General features: G+C 43.8%; 1 protein-coding gene across 8 annotated transcripts in view; it reads left to right on the forward strand.

Moving 5' to 3' along the window:
- The window catches only part of SEC24C (SEC24 homolog C, COPII coat complex component), a 31154-nt gene that overhangs the window by 9454 nt on the left and 1276 nt on the right, over positions 1-20424 (forward strand). For 3 of the 8 annotated variants that reach the window (XM_080641702.1, XM_080641704.1, XM_080641703.1), the window contains exons 4-23: positions 9708-9883; positions 10326-10697; positions 10981-11117; positions 12243-12311; positions 13514-13625; positions 13857-13984; positions 15132-15270; positions 15729-15844; positions 16012-16136; positions 16275-16466; positions 16678-16771; positions 16987-17103; positions 17449-17619; positions 18343-18439; positions 18539-18684; positions 18914-19052; positions 19196-19314; positions 19413-19592; positions 19798-19989; positions 20220-20309. In XM_080641702.1, the coding sequence (XP_080497828.1) occupies positions 9708-9883; positions 10326-10697; positions 10981-11117; positions 12243-12311; positions 13514-13625; positions 13857-13984; positions 15132-15270; positions 15729-15844; positions 16012-16136; positions 16275-16466; positions 16678-16771; positions 16987-17103; positions 17449-17619; positions 18343-18439; positions 18539-18684; positions 18914-19052; positions 19196-19314; positions 19413-19592; positions 19798-19989; positions 20220-20309 (2911 nt within the window). Of the gene's footprint in view, positions 1-9707; positions 9884-10325; positions 10698-10980; positions 11118-12242; positions 12312-13513; positions 13626-13856; positions 13985-15131; positions 15271-15728; positions 15845-16011; positions 16137-16274; positions 16467-16677; positions 16772-16986; positions 17104-17448; positions 17620-18342; positions 18685-18913; positions 19053-19195; positions 19315-19412; positions 19593-19797; positions 19990-20219; positions 20310-20424 lie in introns of all 8 variants that reach the window. The other 5 variants (XM_080641699.1, XM_080641701.1, XM_080641700.1 and 2 more) reach the window with 2 other exon arrangements.

Raw genomic sequence — 20424 nt, forward strand, 5'->3', positions numbered from 1 at the left:
TCTTTCATTTGTGATCTGTTTCTTTTTTTTTTTTTTTTTTTAAATATATTTTATTGATATTTTACAGAGAGGAAGAGAGAGGGATAGAGAGCTAGAAACATTTATCAGCTGCCTCCTGCACACCTCCCACTGGGGATGTGCCCACAACCAAGGTACATGCCCTGGACCAGAATCGAACCCGGGACCCTTCGGTCCGCAGGCCGACGCTCTATCCACTGAGCCAAACCGGTCTCGGCTGTGATCTGTTTCTTTGACGCCGCATTTTCACTGCTTCCCTGAGTTGGTAGGGTAGATTTGTGTGCTAGGTTTCCTATATGGCCCAGTGGGTCGGCCTCCCCAGTTAACCTGAGGTGGACACTCTTGGTGCACCCCTTTGTGGACTGTGTGTACAACCTTGTTGTAATTAAGTCTTGATTGTTGTTGGTATCACTGGGAGGAATTGACCTCCAGGCCAGTTGGCTGTAAGGATCAGCTGTGTCTATGCTGGGAGAAGTTCGGTGCTGGAGACAGCCTTATAGGATTAGACTTGCCAAATTGCAATAGCCTCTGTGCTCAGCTTGGATGGGGTGGAGTCTCAGGGCGGAGCAGACAGTCTTGGCTTCCCGTCAGCCTTGCCCTTGCGCGCACGTGCGCGCCTTCAGACCTCTGCCTTCCCCGGCTCCCGAGTCTCCGCCCGAGAGTCCAGACTCCCCCACAAGAGCATGGGTCCCCAGGGGCTCACCTGGAACTGGGGTCCAGTGCAGTCAGAACTGGGGCTCAGTGCAGTCAGGAGCCTCCGACTCTCTTCCACTAGGGAAAGCCTGTGGCAACCTCCGCAGCCTTTGTGCGCACTGGCACGCGCGCGCCTTCAGACCTCTGCCTTCCCCAGCTCCCGAGTCTCCGCCCGAGAGTCCAGACTCCCCCAGTAAGAGCGTGGGTCCCCAGGGGCTCACCCAGAACTGAGGTTCAGTGCAGTCAGAACTGGGGTTCAGTGCGGTCGGGGGCTTCCTTTCCCCTTCCGCCAGAGAAAGTCAGCCAGGCTCTCAGCCGCCCTTCCTCTCTGCGTGCACAAAGACCCTTTGCCGTACCTCCAATTCTCTGTGAGCTTTTCTCTTTCCTTCTAGTTGTAGAATTTTCACTCAGCCAGCTTTCCTGTGGTTCTGGATGGTGTCCGTTCTGTCTTTTAGTTGTAGTTTTGAAATTGTTGTGCGAGGCAGCAGTTTAGGTGCTTACCTATGCCGCCATCTTTGTTTCTCCTCTGATCCTAGTAATCTTTCAATATGATAAGATGTTCCAGGCTTATCTTACACATTTTATGCTCCAGACCAGGAATTAGCCATTTTCCCAAGAAATCCTTTATTTAGAGTGTATAAAATTTCTTTTATAATATAAATTATTGTTATTGTTGTTAATCCTCATCCGAGGATATTTTTCCATTGATTTTTATTTTTTTAATATTTTATTGATTTCAGAAAGGAAGGGTGAGTGAGAGATAGAAACATCAATGATGAGAGAGATTCACTGATTGGCTGCCTCCTGCACGCCCCCACTAGGGATTGAGCCTGCAACCTAGGCCTGTGCCCTTGACCAGAATCAAACCCAGGACCCTTTGGTCCACAGGCCGACGCTCTATCCACTGAGCCAAACTGGCTAGGGCTCCATTGATTTTTTTTTTTTTTTTAAATATATATTTTATTGATATTTTACAGAGAGGAAGGGAGAGGGATAGAGAGTTAGAAACATCGATGAGAGAGAGACATCCATCAGCTGCCTCCTGCACACCCCCCACTGGGGATGTGCCCGCAACCAAGGTACGTGCCCTTGACCGGAATCGAACCCGGGACCCTTCAGTCCGCAGGCCGATGCTCTATCCACTGAGCCAAACCGGTTTCGGCAGGGCTCCATTGATTTTTAAAGAGAATGGTAGGGCAGGGGGTATGGGGGAAGAGAAACATCTATGTGAGAGAGACACATTGATTGGTTGCCTCCCACATGCACCCTGATGGGGGCAGGGAACGAACCTGCAACCCAAGTATGTGCCTTTGACTGAAACTGAACTTGTGACCCTTCAGTGCTTGGGCTGATGCTCTACCACTGAGACACACTGGCCAGGGCAGAAATGATATTTTTATTGTAACCTGGGTACTAGAAATGTTCATTGCTTCCTGATTGGTCATTTTCTAGGCCTTTTCAGTGGACATAGCTAAGAAATACATAGCTACACATATTAAAGGTAAAATAGCTCATTATTTTAAATTTGTACTTCCAATTCAAACTGAAGACTACAGAGCCTTTACTTGACCTCTTTATTATATCTATATCCCTTTTCTTTTTTTTTTCTTTTTTTAAAATATATTTTATTGATTTTTTACAGAGAGGAAGGGAGAGGGATAGAGAGCTAGAAACATCGATGAGAGAGAAACATCGATCAGCTGCCTCCTGCACACCTCCCACTGAGGATGTGCCCGCAACCAAGGTACATGCCCTTGACTGGAATCGAACCTGGGACCTTTCAGTCCGCAGGCAGACGCTCTATCCACTGAGCCAAACCAGTTAGGGCTATATCTCTTTTCTTTCACACCAGGAATCTTGGTTCTTATGGCCATGGGATGATGGAATTAGAATATTGGAATATGCCCCAGTTTCTTTTTTATTTTATTCCTTATTATACACAACAGTCTTAGTATAATACTAACACTATCACAATGTGATTACTAAAAATATTATTTTTTTAAAAATTGCATATGCTTTTCCCATTCTCCAAAAATTTTTTTAAAATATCCTATTTATTTTTTAAAAAGAGGTCACTTTGCTGGATTCAAGAGTAGAAGTAGAGAACCCTGTTAGGATGTTGTAGTAATTCAGGTAAGAGCTGATCTTGGTTTGTTTTAGGATGGTAGTAGTGGAGTTATGAGAAATAGTCAGATTTGGGATACATTTTGAAGGTAGAGTCAGTAGGATGTGAGTTAATAGAGAAAGAGGAATTCTGGATATCTCTTGTTGGCTTAAGAAACTGGGTACTATTTACTGAGGTGAGAAATATTTGAGAAGGAGCAGATTTTTTTGGGGGGTGGGGAATGAAGGATTTTATTATGTACATTATAGATTTAAGAAAGGTACTAGCTTGGAGACTTCCAGTGAAGATGGCAAAGTATATTTTAAAAAGAAAAAGCTACTGCCCTGACTGGTTTGACTCAGTGGATAGAACGTCGGCCTGTGGAATGAAGGATCCTGGGTTCAATTCCAGTCAAGGGCACGTATCCAGGTTGCAGGCACATACCCAGTTGCAGGCTCTTCCTCGGCCCAGGCCCTGATTGGGGCACGTGCAGGAGGCAACCAATTGATCTGTTTCTCTCACATTGATATTTCTCTCTGCCTTTCCCTCTCTCTTCCACTCTCTTTAAAAAACAATGGAAAAATATCCTCAGGTGAGAATTAAAAATAAATAAAGTTAGCATTGAAACAAAATATGAAAATAAAACAAAACAAAAATAGAAAAAGCTACTAGCAACCAAATAGAGATGTTAACTATAGCTCATGAATGATGTCAGGACTGGAGATATACATTTGGAGATCTTCAGTATAGAGATATTATTTAAAGCCATGGGACTAGATGAAATCACTTAGACAATGAGCATTGAGAGTAAAGAATAGAATTGAATACTGAATTTTAAGAAGTCAGAGGAGGAGCCATCAAAAGACAATGAGAAAGAGCAGTAGTGAGGGAGGAGATTAGCCAGAAGAGTGTGGCATCCTGTAACTAGATGAAGACAGAATTTCAGAAAGGCAAGAATAATTAGCTGTGTCATTTGCTGCTGAAAGGTAAGTGTCATTTGCAGACTGAGGATTGACCATTGGGTTTGGCAAGGTTCCACATCATTGACAAATGCAGTTTTAGTGGAGATATGAAGATAATGGTTTAGTTGGAGTGGGTCAAAGAGTTTCAGCTGGGTAGTAGATTCTGAAAAACGTTTACTACAGACATCTAGAATGGAGAAAGTAAATAGAAACAAAAAAATTTCAAGTCCATAATTAAGCTTAAGAGAAAGGAAGTGAAATCCTTAAGTGCTAGAGACACCAAGTGGGAACTGAGAATGAGAGTGGTAAGCTGACACTGTGGCTGCCTGTGCAGAGGGTGGGAATTATCATTTTGAGACCTGGGGACTTAAGTTTAAGCAGGTACTGGGGATGGAGGATGAATCTTTTGGATTTTCTGAGCTGAGGTTTCGAATGAAGACCTTGTTTATGAAGTCTGGACCTGAGCTGCACCTTCCGTGAACAGAGAGACTAGAAAAAAATCTGCACACTGGCAGAGGGAGAATCCTGTTTCTCCTGGTTGGTTGTGGATAAGTGGGCGGGGCTTTGGGACTGCAGATGGATGGAGAGGTCTTTTTGGAGTGATGGAAATGTTCTAAAGGTGTATTTGGTGATGGTTGCACAACTCTGTAAACTCAGTAAAAATTTTGAATTGTACACTTAAAAGCAGTGAATTTGATGGTATGAAAATTATATCTCAAAGCTTTTTTTTTAAAAAAAATTGATCTTGGATGGCAATATCATATCATTGGAATACCTTTCAGAAGCAAATGCAACACAACTACACTCCCTCAACTCAGTCTGTAAGAGATTGTCAGAAAAAACAATATTGATTAAGATAAATAGAGACTATTAGAGGAGAGCAGATAGGATAGTACCTTGAAAGCATTAAGGGAATATAATTGTCAACGTTGAATTATGTACCTAGCTAAGAGAGAGGGCAAATACAGAGATTTTCAGACAGAGACTGAGAGTTTACAACTGAGAGTTTACAACTCTGGTTCAGAAAACTACTAAGGAAAAAATAGAAAAATGAACCCAGAAAGAAGGAGCCTTAAAGAGACAGAGAAATAGTAATTAAAGTAGAGACAGCAATTCTTTTGTAATGTTTGGCTAAAAAGAGGCACAAAAGCTTGAGAGGGATGTGAGGTTTTAGGGCAATTTTATTTGATTGGATTTAAAAGACACAACAACCTCATTGAGATAATTTACATGCCATGTGAACTTAAACTGTACAATTCAGTGTTTTTTACTGTATTCACAGTTATGTACAACCATCATCAGTCAATTTTAGATCATTTTGTCACCTCAAGAAGAAACACCATATCCTTTAGCTAAGTAGCTACCCCTATATATCTATTCCTTCAATCTCCCACACCCTCAACTTTAAGCAACCATTAATTATTTTCTGTCTCTGTCAATTTCCCTATTCTGAACTGTTCATATGAGTGGATTCATATACCATGTGATATTTGTAACTGACTTCTTTCTTTTAACATAATGTTTTCAATGTTTATCTATATTGCAGCATGTATCAGTACTTTCCTTTTTATGGCCAAGTAATATTTTATTGTGTGGCTATAATACCCACATTTTGTGTATACATTTATTCCCTGATGGACATTTGGGTTGTTTTCACAATAGTTGGTTATTTTTTGAGATGTTTGTGTGCTTTTGTGCTGATGGGAATGATCAGAGAGAGAGGGAGACACTGAATGGAAAGTACGTTCAAAAGACAAGTTCCAGAATGGAAAAAAGATACTAACACATAAAATAGTATCCAGACTATGTAAAGAACTACTTACTAATCAATAAGAAAAAGTCAATCCAGTTGAAAAAATAATAGACAAAAAACCAGAATAGGTATTTTACAAAAGAAGAGATACTAATGGCCAAAGAACATAATTAAAAAACTGTTCATTGATGATTGCCAGATGGGAGGTTGGGAGGATGGGTAAAAAAGGTGAAAGGGATTAAGAAGTACAAATTGCCAGTTATAAAAATATTCACAGGATGGAGACAACCAAAGTATCCTGGGATAGAGAACTGGATAAAGATGTGGTACATATACACAATGGAATACTACTCAGCCATAAGCAACAACATGGATGAACCTTGAGAATATTATGCTAAGTGAAATAGTCAGAAAAAGCTAAGAACCGTATGATTTTACTCACATACAGGATATAAAATTGAAACTTGTGAACACAGCAGCAGTGTGGTGGTTGCCAGAGGGAAGGGTGTCGGAGGTGGAGGGGGTCCTAATATTATATGGTGACGAGAGAAGATTTGACTAGTGGTGGGCACACAGTGCAATATACAGCTCTTGTAACAGAAACCCACACCTGAAACCTATATGATCATATTAACCAATGTCACTCCAATAAATTTAATTTAAAAAGAAAACAAAGTCACAGAATACAAAGTATGTACAGCATAGTGAATATAGTCAATAATATTGTAATAACTATATGTGGTACTAGATTTAATCAGGACGATCACTCCTAAATTATATAAATATCTAATCACTGTGTTGTATACTGTGAAACTAATATAATATTGTATGTCAACTCTAATTGAAAAATAAAATAAACACACCACACTGTTCAACTCCATAATTAATGGGGGAAAAAACGCCCAAAACAAAAACAACACACAAATTAAAAAAGCACAACAGGCCATAGCTGCTTTGCCTAAGTGGATAGAGTGTTGTCCTGCAGAACGAAGGGTCCCGGGTTCGATTCAGGTCAAGGGCACTTACCTCAGTTGCAAGCTCCTTCCTGGCCTGGGCCCTGGTCAGGAAGCAACCAATCGATGTGTTTCTCTCACATCGATATTTCTCTCTGTCTTTCCCTCTCTCTTCTACTCTCTCTAAAAATCAATGGGAAAATGTTCTTGGGTGAGGATTTAAAAACAAAAAAAAGAAACCACAACAGAATTCTCCTGTATATCCATCAGATTGGCAAAATTAAAAAGTCTGACAATACTAAATATTGCTGAGGATATGGGGTAACAGGAACTCTTACCTCCTGGTGTTCAGATGCAAATTAGTGCAACTATTTTGGGGAAATAATTTGGATTTATCTGTTAAAATTGAAGATATGCACACCCTAAATACGGTAATTTCACTCATAGTTATATGCCTTAGAAAAACTCATGAAGGTAAACAAATTAATTGAAATGTTTATTCATAGCAACATGCTTTGTAAGATCTAAAAATTAGGCCCAGCCGGCATGGCTCAGTGGTTGAGCACCGACCTACTAGTATGAACCAGGAGGTCATGGTTCGATTCCCAATCAGGATACATGTCCAGGTTGCAGGCTCAATCCCTGAGGTGGGGCGTGAGGAGGCAGCTGATTAATGATTCTCTCTCATCATTGATGTTTTTATTTCTCTCTCCTTCCTGCCTCTTTGAAATCAGTAAAAAAATATTTTTAAAAAAATTTGAGAAACTCAAATATCCATCTACATTAAAATGCTTAAGTAAATCGCAGCATGTTTATTTAGTGGAATAACATTTAGTGATGAATACAGCATAGATGAATTTCATAAACATGTGGTTGAACAAAAGAAGCAAAACCCAGAGTATGTATGATGTGATTCTGTTTACAAAAGTTTAAAAACTGACAAAACTGTTAAAGGCAAGGGAATGATTATTAGGAAGTTAGGAAAGTGGTTACCTCTGGGATAAGGAAGAGGGCTATGGTAGAAGAAAGACACAGAGGGCCTTTGGGTTCTAGTGTATTCCATTTCTTAACTTGGTTTTGGTTATATGGGTGTTTGAATCACAATTATTCAACAGTACATATGTGTTTTATGTATTTTTTCTATATATTTCACAATTTAAAAGTAAAGTACTTTGCCCTAACTGGTTTGGCTCAGTGGATAGAGCATTGGCCTGTGGACACAAGGTCCCAGGTTCGATTCCGGTCAGGGGCATGTACCTTGGTTGCGGGCACATCCCCAGTAGGGGGTGTGCAGGAGGCAGCTGATTGATGTTTCTCTCTCATCAATGTTTCTAACTCTCTCTCTCTCTCTCTCTCTCTCTCTCTCTCTCCCCCTTCCTCTCTGTAAAAAATCAATAAAATATATTAAAAAAAAAAAGTAAAGTACTTTGGACTAAGAATCAGATCTGGGTTCTAGTTTTAGTTTGGTGTGGCACTTACACTCTTAGTGTCTTAGTTTTTTATCTGCTGTGTCTCCCTCATTATTTTACTGTGAGGATTACATTAAAGCACTTAGAAAGGCTTTATAAATTATAAAGCTATATACAGATACATGTACAGATGGTGGTTTATTATTACTAGGGCATGTGACACAATAACATTGAGTAGTTGATAGTATTATCCATATTAATGGAGGAGGACTGTAGAACATAATTATTCCGACAAGGATTTATGAGCATCTACCATGGGGCTAACAGTATGTTTGGTGCTATGGAAGACAAAACTGCAAAGCCCCCAAAAAAGAGCTTAAGGAGGTAGGGTTCACTAGCATAACACTTAGACGATACTACTTGAATAAATGAATGAAAAGTGTTAAACTATAGGATCAATAGAAGATGACCAAATATAATAAAGTACCAGTTATTTAGTAGAGATAAAATAAACAAGAAGGATAAATCAGAATTTCAATACAATAAACTGTTGTGAAGAATTTGATTCATTCTTGAAATCCCAGAAGGAGCTTGTTGTGTATAATAATCCATGTTATAGATTTCTGTAGTAATAACATTGTAAAACACCAGTGCAAGTTGCTAGTTGGTATGCACTGATATTGGAATAATTTTGTATTTATATTAAAATACTTAAAAATTGATTTTAGAAAGAGAGGAAGGGAGAGAGAGAGAGAGAGAGAAACATTGATCAGCCTCCCGTAGGCACCCTGACTGGGGATCAAACCCGCAACCTGGGGATGTGCCTTGACCAGGAATTGAACCCTCAACCCTTTGGTGTACAAGACAACGCTCCAACCAACAGAGCCACACTGGCCAGGGCCTGTATTTATATTTTAATGTGCTACCTGATACCATGGGACTGCCTAACATAGCTACCCAAGTAATGAAGCTTTCCTAATAAATAGACCCAGCTAGAAGCCTACCTGGTTTATGTCCTGTTTCTTTAATCCTTTTCTGGTGGAGTTTGCACATCTTTATGATTAGTATAGACTACCAAACTCAGCTGACCTGCTTCTCTGATCTTATATATCTTTCTAACACCCTTCCCAAGATAAAGTAATAAATACTTTGGTTTAAAAGTTAAACAGTCAAACTTCATTTGTTTGATCCCACATTTATTTTATTTTTTTAGAAATATATTTTTATTGATTTCAGAGAGGAAGGGAGGAGAGAGAGAGAGAGATAGAAACATCAATGATGAGAGAGAATCATCGATCGGCTGCCTTCTGCACACTCCACACTGAGAATCGAGCCTACAACCTTGGCATGTGCCCTGACCAGGAATCAAATTGAGACCTCCTTGTTCATAGGATGATGCTCAACCACTGAGCCTTGCCGGCTGGGCTGATCCCACATTTATTAAATATCTGTTGTGTTAATACTTCTGTCCACTTTCCTTTTCAGCTCCTTCAGGGCTTCTGATTACAAAGGATTAAGGCAGAGGAGGTGATAATCTAAGGAGCAGAGTAAACAATACTTGACCTGAGGGTGCTTGGCATATGTTTGTGGAGTGAACCTAATGGAAAACAAGATTTGTGATGAATAATCAGAGTGTAAATCATCAGGAATGTAATTTATCTGCAAATATACAAAAGTATGAAGCCATAAAAGAGACCAGGATAAGATTAAGATACTGTAAAACAATATAGCTTCTTATACATGATATGATATTCCCACCAACTGTGAAGGGTGTCCCAGCCCACTAGTCCTTAACTGCCTGCTTTCTCTTCACAGGCTCCCTGGGTCTCAGCCATTTGGGTCAGCCCCATTGGCCCCTGTGGTCAGCCAGCCAACTGTGCTTCAGCCCTATGGCCCTCCCCCGACAAGTGCACAGGTGACTGCTCAGCTGGCTGGAATGCAGATCAGTGGTTCTGTGATCCAAGCCCCTCCCCCTTCAGGGTTGGGCTATGGTGAGTAGCTGTGACAACAGGAATGTTACTATTCTCCCTTTTTTTAGAAGCATCAGGCTGTGGGGTATATGTTAATCCCTTTTCTTTCTTGTGTCTCTGAGCTATAGCAGCTGGGACAGGCATTCCTGCCCTTCTTATGCGATTTACTGAAAAAGATGGCAGAATGATTGGGGGTTCTTTTTTTTTTTTTTAAATATATTTTTATTGATTTTTTACAGAGAGGAAGGAAGAGGGATAGATAGTCAGAAACATCGATGAGAGAGAAACATCGATCAGTTGCCTCCTGCACACCTCCCACTGGGGATGTGCCCGCAACCAAGTTACATGCCCTTGACCGGAATCGAACCTGGGACCCTTCAGTCCGCAGGCTGACGCTCTATCCACTGAGCCAAACCGGCCTTGGCTGATTGGGGGTTCTGATTCTACCTCTTCTACTTCTCAGGCCCACCAACATCACTGGCATCGGCCTCAGGAAGTTTCCCTAACTCTGGTCTGTACGGCTCCTGTTCTCAAGGCCAGGCTCCTCCCCTTAGCCAGGCCCAGGGTCATTCTGGGGCTCAGCCTCCCCAGAGATCTGCCCCACAGCAGGCCTCCAGCTTTACAACCCAAGCTTCAGGTGGTCCTCGGATGCCTTCAATGACTGGTCCACTCCTGCCTGGACAGAGTTTTGGGGGACCCCCACTGAATCAGCCCAACCATGTGTCCTCACCTCCTTCTCAAGCTCTGCACCCTGGCACCCAGATGGCTGGGCCCCCAGGACCACCACCCCCTATGCACTCCTCCCAGCAGCAAGGCTATCAGCTGCAACAAAATGGTGAGTTTTTCCCAAGGTCTGTCTAGGAGCCAAAGGTTTCAGCTATTCAGGTGTTTTTTGTTTGTTTGCTTGCTTTTAGTTTTGCTTGCTAAGTGGTAAACTAGATGGATAGCTTCAGGGTATTATTACTAGGATGTAGGGGTTATAAGACATTCTTTATTCTCATAGACAGTGTGGTCTTTCTCTGAATGGTCATTATTCTGCCTCATAATTCTCTATGTATAGGAATCTAGTCATTTACCTGAGGATTTTTAGTTCATCAACCTGTGTCCTTGTCTCTCAGGTTCCTTTGGACCAACCCGGGGCCCTCAGCCCAATTATGGAAGTCCCTATCCAGGAGCACCCGCTTTTGGCAGTCAGCCTGGGCCTCCTCAGCCACTGCCTCCTAAGCGCCTGGATCCTGATGCCATCCCGAGCCCTGTAAGTAGATACTTATGTGATTCTGGGGAAGGAGTTTGTGGCTGCCAGATAAGTGACTCAACCTAGATGATATATTTGCCAGTATTTTCTGATTATTTTCTTGTTCATTCATCTTATAGGTTTAGAAACTAGATGTAATGTTTGACTCTTTGAACTGCAACTTGAAGCCCCAGAAGTCTTTTGTGACACTTTTACTCCTGGGCAGGAAAGGAAGGGAAGACTAGAGTGATCTGGCTTGAGTGCTGCGTTCTGTCAATTTTTGGTCACAGCATGGTAACCTCTGCCCCTTCTGTGGAGTAGTGGCTGTGTCCAGGTCTTGTCCTCTTAGATCTAGTAGGACAGCAGCCTTCTTCATAGGTAGAGCTAGTGGGAATTACAAGAAGGAAAGCCTCACTGTTTTATCCCTGCTCCTACCTGGACAGTTTTAGGAGAAAGCCTCTAGTACTTTTGTTTGCTAAGCTCCTGTGTGGATGGAGAAAGTGATCTATATTTACAAGAACAGTTTGGGGAAGCGGCTTCTCCAGAAAGAAGGTGAATCTCACCCTTAGAATCCACAAGCCTCCCTTTCATACTCAGAATAGAGGCTGGGAACCACTTTATAGTGCTGTCTGCAACATTTTCTATGTCAGTTACCTCACCATGCTTAGCCATTGTCATATTCCATTCTGTTCTCTTCCTTTGGGGAACTACCAGGGTGAGGGACCTTGTTGGCTAGGGGGGACCTGAAAGGACTAAGCAGCCCTTCCTTCCTTTCCCCTCCTTTAGTGAGAAGGGGAGTCTGGTGCATGTGAAGGGAGAATAGTTCTTAGATGGAAGGCTTGGAGGGGATATCCCTCTTCTTCCGTACGATTTATCCCATTCAGCCTCTCTTTAAACCCCTGCTTGCCTATTGTATGTCTTTGTCCTTATTTTTCTACATCATAGTCTAAGCCATTAAAGCCTCTGTGTTAGAACAGAAAGACTTAGAATTTCTGATCTAGAGAGAGCCTGATTTCAGCAGTATGAGCCGGGCTCCAGCTGTTCATGTCTAACTCATCAGGGTTGAGAGAAGTAACATCTGCTTCTTGTTCTTTTGTCTCCCTCCCTGTATTACCCTGCTGCCTTTATTATTAAAACACTAAAAAGCAACTCAATGAGCTGCCTCCTCAGCAGAAAACCAGGCACAGAATAGACCCTGATGCCATTCCTAGTCCAGTAAGTGCAGGGGGTGTGTGTGTGTGTGTGCGTGTCATCCATGTGTTAGTGCCACCCATGCATGCCTGTGACCCCTTTTCACCTCATCCACCATGTCCATCCCTCTCCATCCTTTTCCCTTAGTCCTTCTAGACCTCGCTTTTATAAACTAGAAGGATGTGCATGCCTCAAGTCACAATGTAATGAAGAAGTGGCAAGCTGTTAGCAGTGCCTTAAGAATGGGGTGGTAGAAGCTCAGGCTCTAAGGGTGGGGTCAGGTGGCATGTTAAGCTTTGGTGTTCTGCTGGTTCCTCCAGGAGCCTGCATGTGGCATTTGGTGGAACTGGACAAAGATGAGTGGTAAATCCTTCCCCTTTGGGTTTGAATTGTCTACAGCTTGTGGAGAAACATTTGTGGCTACAAGTTTGGGATACTGGCATTTCTTAAGGGGAAGGGACTACTGTTTTGGGAAAGTGTGAGCCACCTCTCATCTGCTATGGGCTTTGATTCTTATTCTCCCTTTACTTTTTCTGGTTTTACCAAACTCATCTTGAAGATCATCAGCCTGCACAAAGATCTGATTACAGCTTTGCAAAAAATTGTTTTTTCCTTTGCCAAAATATGGGAGACTGAGGATTGGGCTATAAGGAATGGGTACTTACCCTCTTCTCCCATATTTATACATCGATGCTTACCTGAACACAGGCAGCATCTGCTTCCTCACCTTCCCTGATCATTTCTGGCTGTTTAATCCTCTCCTCACCCTGTCCCTTCTATTTTCATTGAATGTAGAGTCACTCCAGGTAGATTCATTTTTACATGGTTACTATTGTCTGTTTTCCTGTTCTTATTTAAAACGTGTTTTGGAGGGAGGTGGGAGATGGGGTAGACTTAATTGGGGAGGGAAGTGAAATCTAATCATGTGTGAAGGTTTCTGATAAGAGCTGGAGCAGTCCTGGAGTTAGGGGAATAAAAGGGTGATTATTACTGATAGAGAGTCTGGGCAATTAATAAAGAAACCCATTCTTGGCATTGCCTGTCCAGCATTTTGTAGAGCAAAATGGCATTATAGCATTTTATATGGTCTCCAGAATGAGAGCAGGCCTGGTGTTCCTTGGCAAATGGTTTCTGTGCTGCAGCTTCAACCTTTCTTTCTCCTAGCTCTCTGGGGCCTGGTATTCCCTTTTCTTGTGTTCCCTCACTCATTTCACTTTTCCCTACAGATTCAGGTCATTGAGGATGACAGGAACAACCGGGGTTCAGAGCCATTTGTTACTGGAGTACGAGGCCAGGTGCCACCCTTAGTTACCACCAACTTCCTAGTGAAAGACCAAGGTGAGAAAGGCATTAACTCCTCCCTGTGGAGACTTTTTCTCCAAGATTATCAGCTTACAGATGGGGCTTTTGTCAGTCTTTAATCAAAGACCAGCCCCTCATTGGTCTCTAGTCGGGGAAAAGCCATCCTCAGCTCTAGCATTTGTGGGGGTGATGGGGTGGATCAGCAAGGGAGAGCTGGTTAATTGGGGAGGATTCTGTGATCTGACTCAGGTTTTCTGCTTCCTTCAGGAAATGCAAGTCCCCGATACATTCGATGCACATCCTATAATATCCCTTGCACATCTGACATGGCTAAGCAGGCTCAGGTGCCCCTGGCAGCTGTCATCAAGCCGCTGGCAAGGCTGCCCCCAGAAGAGGTAAGTCAGGGTATAATGAAAGGGAGGAAGGGAGGAAGAATAAGACTTCTTCCTAGATATGATTCTGGAAATCACAAGGGAAGAAGTCTTGGTTGGGTGGGAGGGGAGAGTATCTTCAATAGCTTTCTATCTCAGGGCTCATGCCTTAAGAGGGTGGTAGGGATAAGAGAAAAAGCCCAAGAAATTGCTTAATGGGAATAGGGTTCATAGGGGAAACAAACAATATGAAAAGAGACAGGGCCAACTTATAGGGGAAGAGATAGCTGGATTGAGGAGACAGCTGGATACAGGAGCCTCTGGTCATTTACACATGATTAGAAGAGCATCATTCTATTTTTTCTTATATGCTATACTATCATCCCAGGTAGGTTAGGGATATTAGGACAGCATGTAAGAAGAAAAGGTAAATTGGGATCCAGTAGTCCTTCTTTACCTGGCTTGGGCCCTAATCTGTCACCCTAGCACTTGAAATCAGCATGAAAAGAGAAAGGGCTTAGCCACTGCTCTGCCAGGCCTTGGTAGGACACCCTCATGTTCATGCCTAGCTTATCAAACTTAGGGTGGATTTCTGCATAACTGGAAGCTCAAGGCTCACTTTACATCCTGCTTCTCTCCCTTGCTGTATTTTCTCTTTTTCTCTTCCTGGGTCTCAATGGGGATGCTTGGACACTTGTTTGCTGGTTTTTTATCTGTAGGGTGACATCTTCCTGGGGCATCAATAGGTGTTATATAAATCCAGGGATGGAGAGGACATAAGTGTCATAGATACTTGGTTGGGGAAGGAAGCAGGAATCAAGATATCTAGGGCAAAAGTGAAGGGGACTGAAGATAGGGCCAGAAATGAGAATATAGGTAATTTTGGATTTCTCCTTTTATGCCTATAGCAGACCCTGGCTTAGCAGGGCCAGTTTCACCATCCCTTTTCTTTCAAGAAGTGGTGACATTCTGGAGATGGGGAAGGAACTATGGAATTCAGATTCTTAGGGATATTTATGTGACCATTACCCTCATCATTTGTCTTCATTCCCCTTCATTGGACTCCCTCCCCAGGCAAAATGTCTGAGCCATGGCATCTCCCTCCAGGTTGTTCTTTCTCAACTGACGGAAGCTTCCCTGTATGTCTGAACCCTTCCCCTTTGCTCCTTAGGCTTCACCGTATGTCGTTGACCATGGGGAATCTGGCCCTTTGCGCTGCAATCGCTGCAAAGCATACATGTGCCCTTTCATGCAGTTCGTTGAGGGAGGGAGACGCTTCCAGTGCTGCTTTTGCAGCTGTATCAATGATGGTATGTTCACTGTGGCTGGGACTGGGGGAAGATCTGGATTGCATCTTCAGTGTTTTCTTTCTTTCTTTCTTTTTTTTTTTTTTTTTAAATATATTTTATTGATATTTTACAGAGAGGAAGGGAGAGGGATAGAGAGCTAGAAACATCGATGAGAGAGAAACATCGATCAGCTGCCTCCTGCACACCTCCTACTGGGGATGTGCCCGCAACCAAGGTACATGCCCTTGACTGGAATCGAACCCGGGACCCTTCAGTCCGCAGGCCGACGCTCTATCCACTGAGCCAAACCGGTTTCGGCAGTGTTTTCTTTCTTGTTAGATAGATGATGGTCATTATATAGGAACCAGGGAAGTAGGACACATATGGGGATGTAGGGCTGTAGAGTGAGCTCAGTCAGGGCCAGACTTACTAAGATTGAGAGTGGACCTTTGAATAACACTCTGCCATACTCCCCACAGTTCCCCCCCAGTATTTTCAACATCTGGATCATACCGGCAAACGTGTGGATGCTTATGATCGTCCTGAGTTATCCCTGGGCTCCTATGAATTCTTGGCCACTGTAGATTACTGCAAGGTGAGAGGAGATAACATGGGGAGGAACAGTGGGTAGAGGACAATGAGACAGCTAAGAATTGGCTGTGATCATTTCCCTTACCCCTTCTTTGTCCCCTTCGACTTCTCTCTAATCAACTAGCCTGCTTACCAGTACCCTCCTCCCTCCAACATTTCTTTTCTTTGCAGAACAATAAGTTCCCCAGCCCTCCTGCCTTCATCTTCATGATTGATGTCTCCTACAATGCCATCAGGAGTGGTCTTGTTAGGCTCCTCTGTGAGGAGCTTAAGTCACTGTTAGACTTTCTACCTAGGTGAGCGTTAGGGAGCTGAGATGCTTCCTTTGCATAATGATGGGGGGCGTGTCTGGGTTGACAGCCGATGGAGCCTGATGTCATGAAGCTTGGTGGTGGAGAAGGTGACAGGTCTGGGTAACGATATCACCTTTACAGGGAGGGTGGAGCGGAAGAGTCAGCAATCCGAGTTGGCTTCGTCACCTATAATAAGGTGCTCCACTTCTATAACGTGAAGAGCTCATTGGCCCAGCCACAGATGATGGTTGTATCTGATGTGGCTGACATGTTTGTGCCACTGCTGGATGGCTTCCTGGTCAATGTCAATGAGTCTCGGGCAGTCATCATCAGGTAAGAGCCAGATTGTGGGGGTAAGGTGGGAATGGGGTAGGTACAACTATAGAAAGCCAGAGACTTGAGCAAAGGGGTCAGCAGAAGGACAGGAGCTGTGCTTTAGGAGTTTTCAGAGTCTGGGGGCTCTTCCCAGATGACACTTCAGGGAATTGAGGACTTTGGAATCTGGATATCAATTTTGAATGCCTCCCATTACCTATCTCTTCAGCTTATTGGATCAGATTCCAGAAATGTTTGCAGACACAAGAGAGACAGAGACAGTATTTGCCCCAGTTATCCAGGCTGGGATGGAAGCACTGAAGGTAAGTCTAGCGTCCCCAGCAACCTCTCTGCCTTGTTTTCCTCTGGCCAGTGTACCCCCTGGGATACAACTCCTGTTTCTTCAGTGATTGATGACTCTCCAGTGATTCAGCCTTCCTGACATAGCTGGCACTGAAGAAAGGACAAGGGAGGGGATGGATGAATGAATAATAGATGAATAAAGGAAAGAATGAACAAGTAGTCTCTTCTTTCCTAGGCTGCCGAATGTGCAGGGAAGCTGTTTATATTCCACACCTCCCTGCCCATTGCCGAGGCCCCAGGGAAACTGAAGAACAGAGATGACAGGAAGTTGATCAACACAGACAAAGAGAAGGTGTGGGATTGGGGATAGGGGGAGAACTTTCTGTTAGAGAGGAGGGTAATGACTCTTCCCAATGCAATACAGTATTCTTAATTTTCTTAAGGGGGACTGGGATTGGATACTCTGTCCTTTCACATGTGACATCTGTGACTGCCAGCCTTCCTCACTGCTCCCCATCTTTCTATCCCATCTCATCCTCAAGCCCTGGGTAGATTCTTTTTTTTAAAAAAAGAGAACATTCCTCTACCATTACAAACTCCTATAAGTAGACTGAAGTTTACATTTGAATATTCCATATTACATATAAGAGATATTTGGAGCTGAGATATTTGAACGTTTTCTTCTATTCCTCCCCAGACTCTGTTCCAGCCTCAGACAGGCACTTACCAGGCCCTGGCCAAAGAGTGTGTGGCCCAAGGTTGCTGTGTAGACCTCTTCCTCTTCCCTAACCAGTATGTTGATGTGGCGACGCTCTCTGTTGTACCCCAGCTCACTGGTGGCTCTGTCTACAAATATGCTTGTTTTCAGGTATGGCATGGGACTCTGGGTGGCATGTGGAACAGGACTGTGAGTGTCTGCTTACATGTCTTTAGCTACTGACTCATTAATAGGAATAGTGTTAGAGGGGAAGACCACATAGTGTGAAGAAGAGAGCCATGAGCCCTAGCTGGTTTGGCTCAGTGGATAGAGCGTCGGCCTGCAGACTGAAGGGTCCCAGATTTGATTCCAGTCAAGGGCACATGCCCAGGCTGCAGGCTCGATCCCCAGTAGGGGGCGTGCAGGAGGCAGCCAATCCATGATTCTCTCTCATCATTGATGTTTCTCTCCCTCCCTCCCTCCCTCTCCCTTCCTCTCTGAAATCAATAAAAATCTATTAAAAAAAAAAGTGAGAGTCATAATGTAGTGCTTGGGAGTGTGGGGCATAGAATCAGTCCTGGGTTGATATTCTGGCCCTACCACTTACTAGCTATGACCTCAGGGAAATTACTTGTCTCTTTCTTCATATGTAAAGTAGGAATTTAATACTTATTAATTAGGATTTGTCATCAGGATTAAGTAATTATATATAAAGCTTTTGATGTGGTACCTGCCATATAACGTGCTTAAAAGGTATCATTATCTTCACCACCACCATATCATCCTCTTCTCTGTTACTGTTATTATGAGTCAGCAGCTTGCAGAGTGGAGGGGATGCAGGGAGATTGTTTGCAGGATGTTATGCTATGTGACTTTGGGCCTGTGGGGCTGCAGGTGGAGAATGATCAGGAGCGGTTCATGAGTGATCTGCGTCGGGATGTAGAGAAGGTCATTGGCTTTGATGCTGTGATGCGAGTCCGGACGAGCACTGGTCAGTCCTGGTTGAGAACAGGTGGGGGGGCTAACTCTAGGAGGGAGGCAAGTGGCACCTGTCATACCTTTAGCCCTGACCCTGTCCATGTGGCCTCAGGTATCCGTGCTGTAGATTTCTTTGGGGCTTTCTACATGAGCAACACAACAGATGTGGAGCTGGCTGGACTGGATGGGGAAAAGACGGTGACTGTGGAATTCAAGCATGATGATCGGCTCAATGAAGAGAGTGGAGCCCTCCTGCAGGTGGCAGGCAGCAGGCGGGAGGCAGGGGCTGGAGAGGAAGTCTCAGGTGTTCTTTCACTGGATATAAAAAGGCTGCAGGGAAGAGGGTGAGGGGTGGGTAGAGAGGACTAGAGGCTAGGGAAGGGACGGCTCATGTCTTTCCTCTAGTTTAATAATATAGCAAAGGGGCAGTTTTTCAGAGGGATTGGTGCGGGAAGGGTGTAAGCTCCCTTTTTCTCTCTTCCCCTAGTGTGCCCTGCTCTACACCAGCTGTGCAGGGCAGCGACGGCTCCGCATACACAACCTGGCCCTGAACTGCTGCACCCAGCTAGCTGATCTGTATCGAAACTGTGAGACCGACACACTCATTAACTACATGGCCAAGTTTGGTGAGGATAGAGGCAGGGCAGGGTGGGATTTGGGCTGAAAAAGGTGACGGTTAACGATTCAGCATTCTCAGGTAGAGGTGGTGGAAAGAAACATGTGATGGAGTGGCTGACTAGTGACTGTGCTATTTCTATTTCCCATCCAGCATACCGGGGGGTCCTAAGCAGCCCTGTGAAGACTGTTCGTGACACTCTTATCACCCAGTGTGCTCAGATCCTGGCCTGTTACAGAAAGAACTGTGCCAGCCCCTCCTCTGCAGGACAGGTGGGCAAGCATGTTGGTGGAGGAGTTGTTGGGACAAATGTTTGCATTTGGGAGGGATTTCTCATGATTATTGACTTCATCTTGATGACCCCCTTCAGCTGATACTTCCTGAGTGCATGAAGCTACTCCCAGTTTACCTGAACTGTGTGTTGAAGAGTGATGTCCTACAGCCTGGAGCTGAAGTCACTACTGATGACCGTGCCTATGTCCGACAGCTGGTTACCTCCATGGACGTGGCTGAGACCAATGTCTTCTTCTATCCTCGGCTCCTACCTTTGGTGCGACTGAGGGCCGGAGAGTGAGACATTGCACTGAGAAAGGGGCATCATAGGAGTGACATTAATTTATTTTTACCTATGTTATCTGATTTAATTTTTACAGAATTACTGAGGGACTTAGCTTTCTGAAATTTTTGTGGGGGCTGGGGGGCAGTAAATGTGTCTCATGTTCTCAGTAACATTTCTCCCCTTTCCTTTTGTCTAGACAAAGTCTCCCATTGAGAGTACCACTGAACCACCAGCAATTCGAGCATCTGAAGAGCGTCTAAGCAACGGGGATATATATTTGCTGGAGAATGGGCTCAACCTTTTCATCTGGGTGGGAGCAGGTGTCCAACAGGGTGTTGTCCAGAGCCTCTTCAGTGTCTCCTCCTTCAGTCAGATCACCAGTGGCTTGGTAAGGGCAGGGCATCAAGGAGAATAGGGGTGTGGAAATGTACTTTGTGGTAGGAACCAATACAGTTTTTGTACTAGTCCCCTTAAATAGCAGGGAACACTTGGAGGGCAGGGAGGGTGCTGTCATTCTTCCAGGCTTCTTTGTTTCGGATGATGCATAAATCTGTGCTGCCCCATATTGACTGGACTCAGAGTGCCTTACCATAAGGATTAATGAATTTTGTGTTCCAGAGTATTCTGCCAGTTCTGGATAATCCGCTGTCCAAGAAGGTGCGAGGCCTCATTGATAGCTTAAGGGCACAGAGATCGCGGTACATGAAGGTAACACTGATCTGAACCTTGGGTTTCTTTACCTGGTCAAGTTCTCACCTTGAAGGGGGTAGAGAGTGAGTGACTAGATGATGGGATTTCAGGGTATGTTTAATTCCCATTGGCT

Source organism: Plecotus auritus (genome assembly GCF_963455305.1).
Source record: "Plecotus auritus genome assembly, chromosome: 9".
NCBI classification, from domain to species: domain Eukaryota; kingdom Metazoa; phylum Chordata; class Mammalia; order Chiroptera; family Vespertilionidae; genus Plecotus; species Plecotus auritus.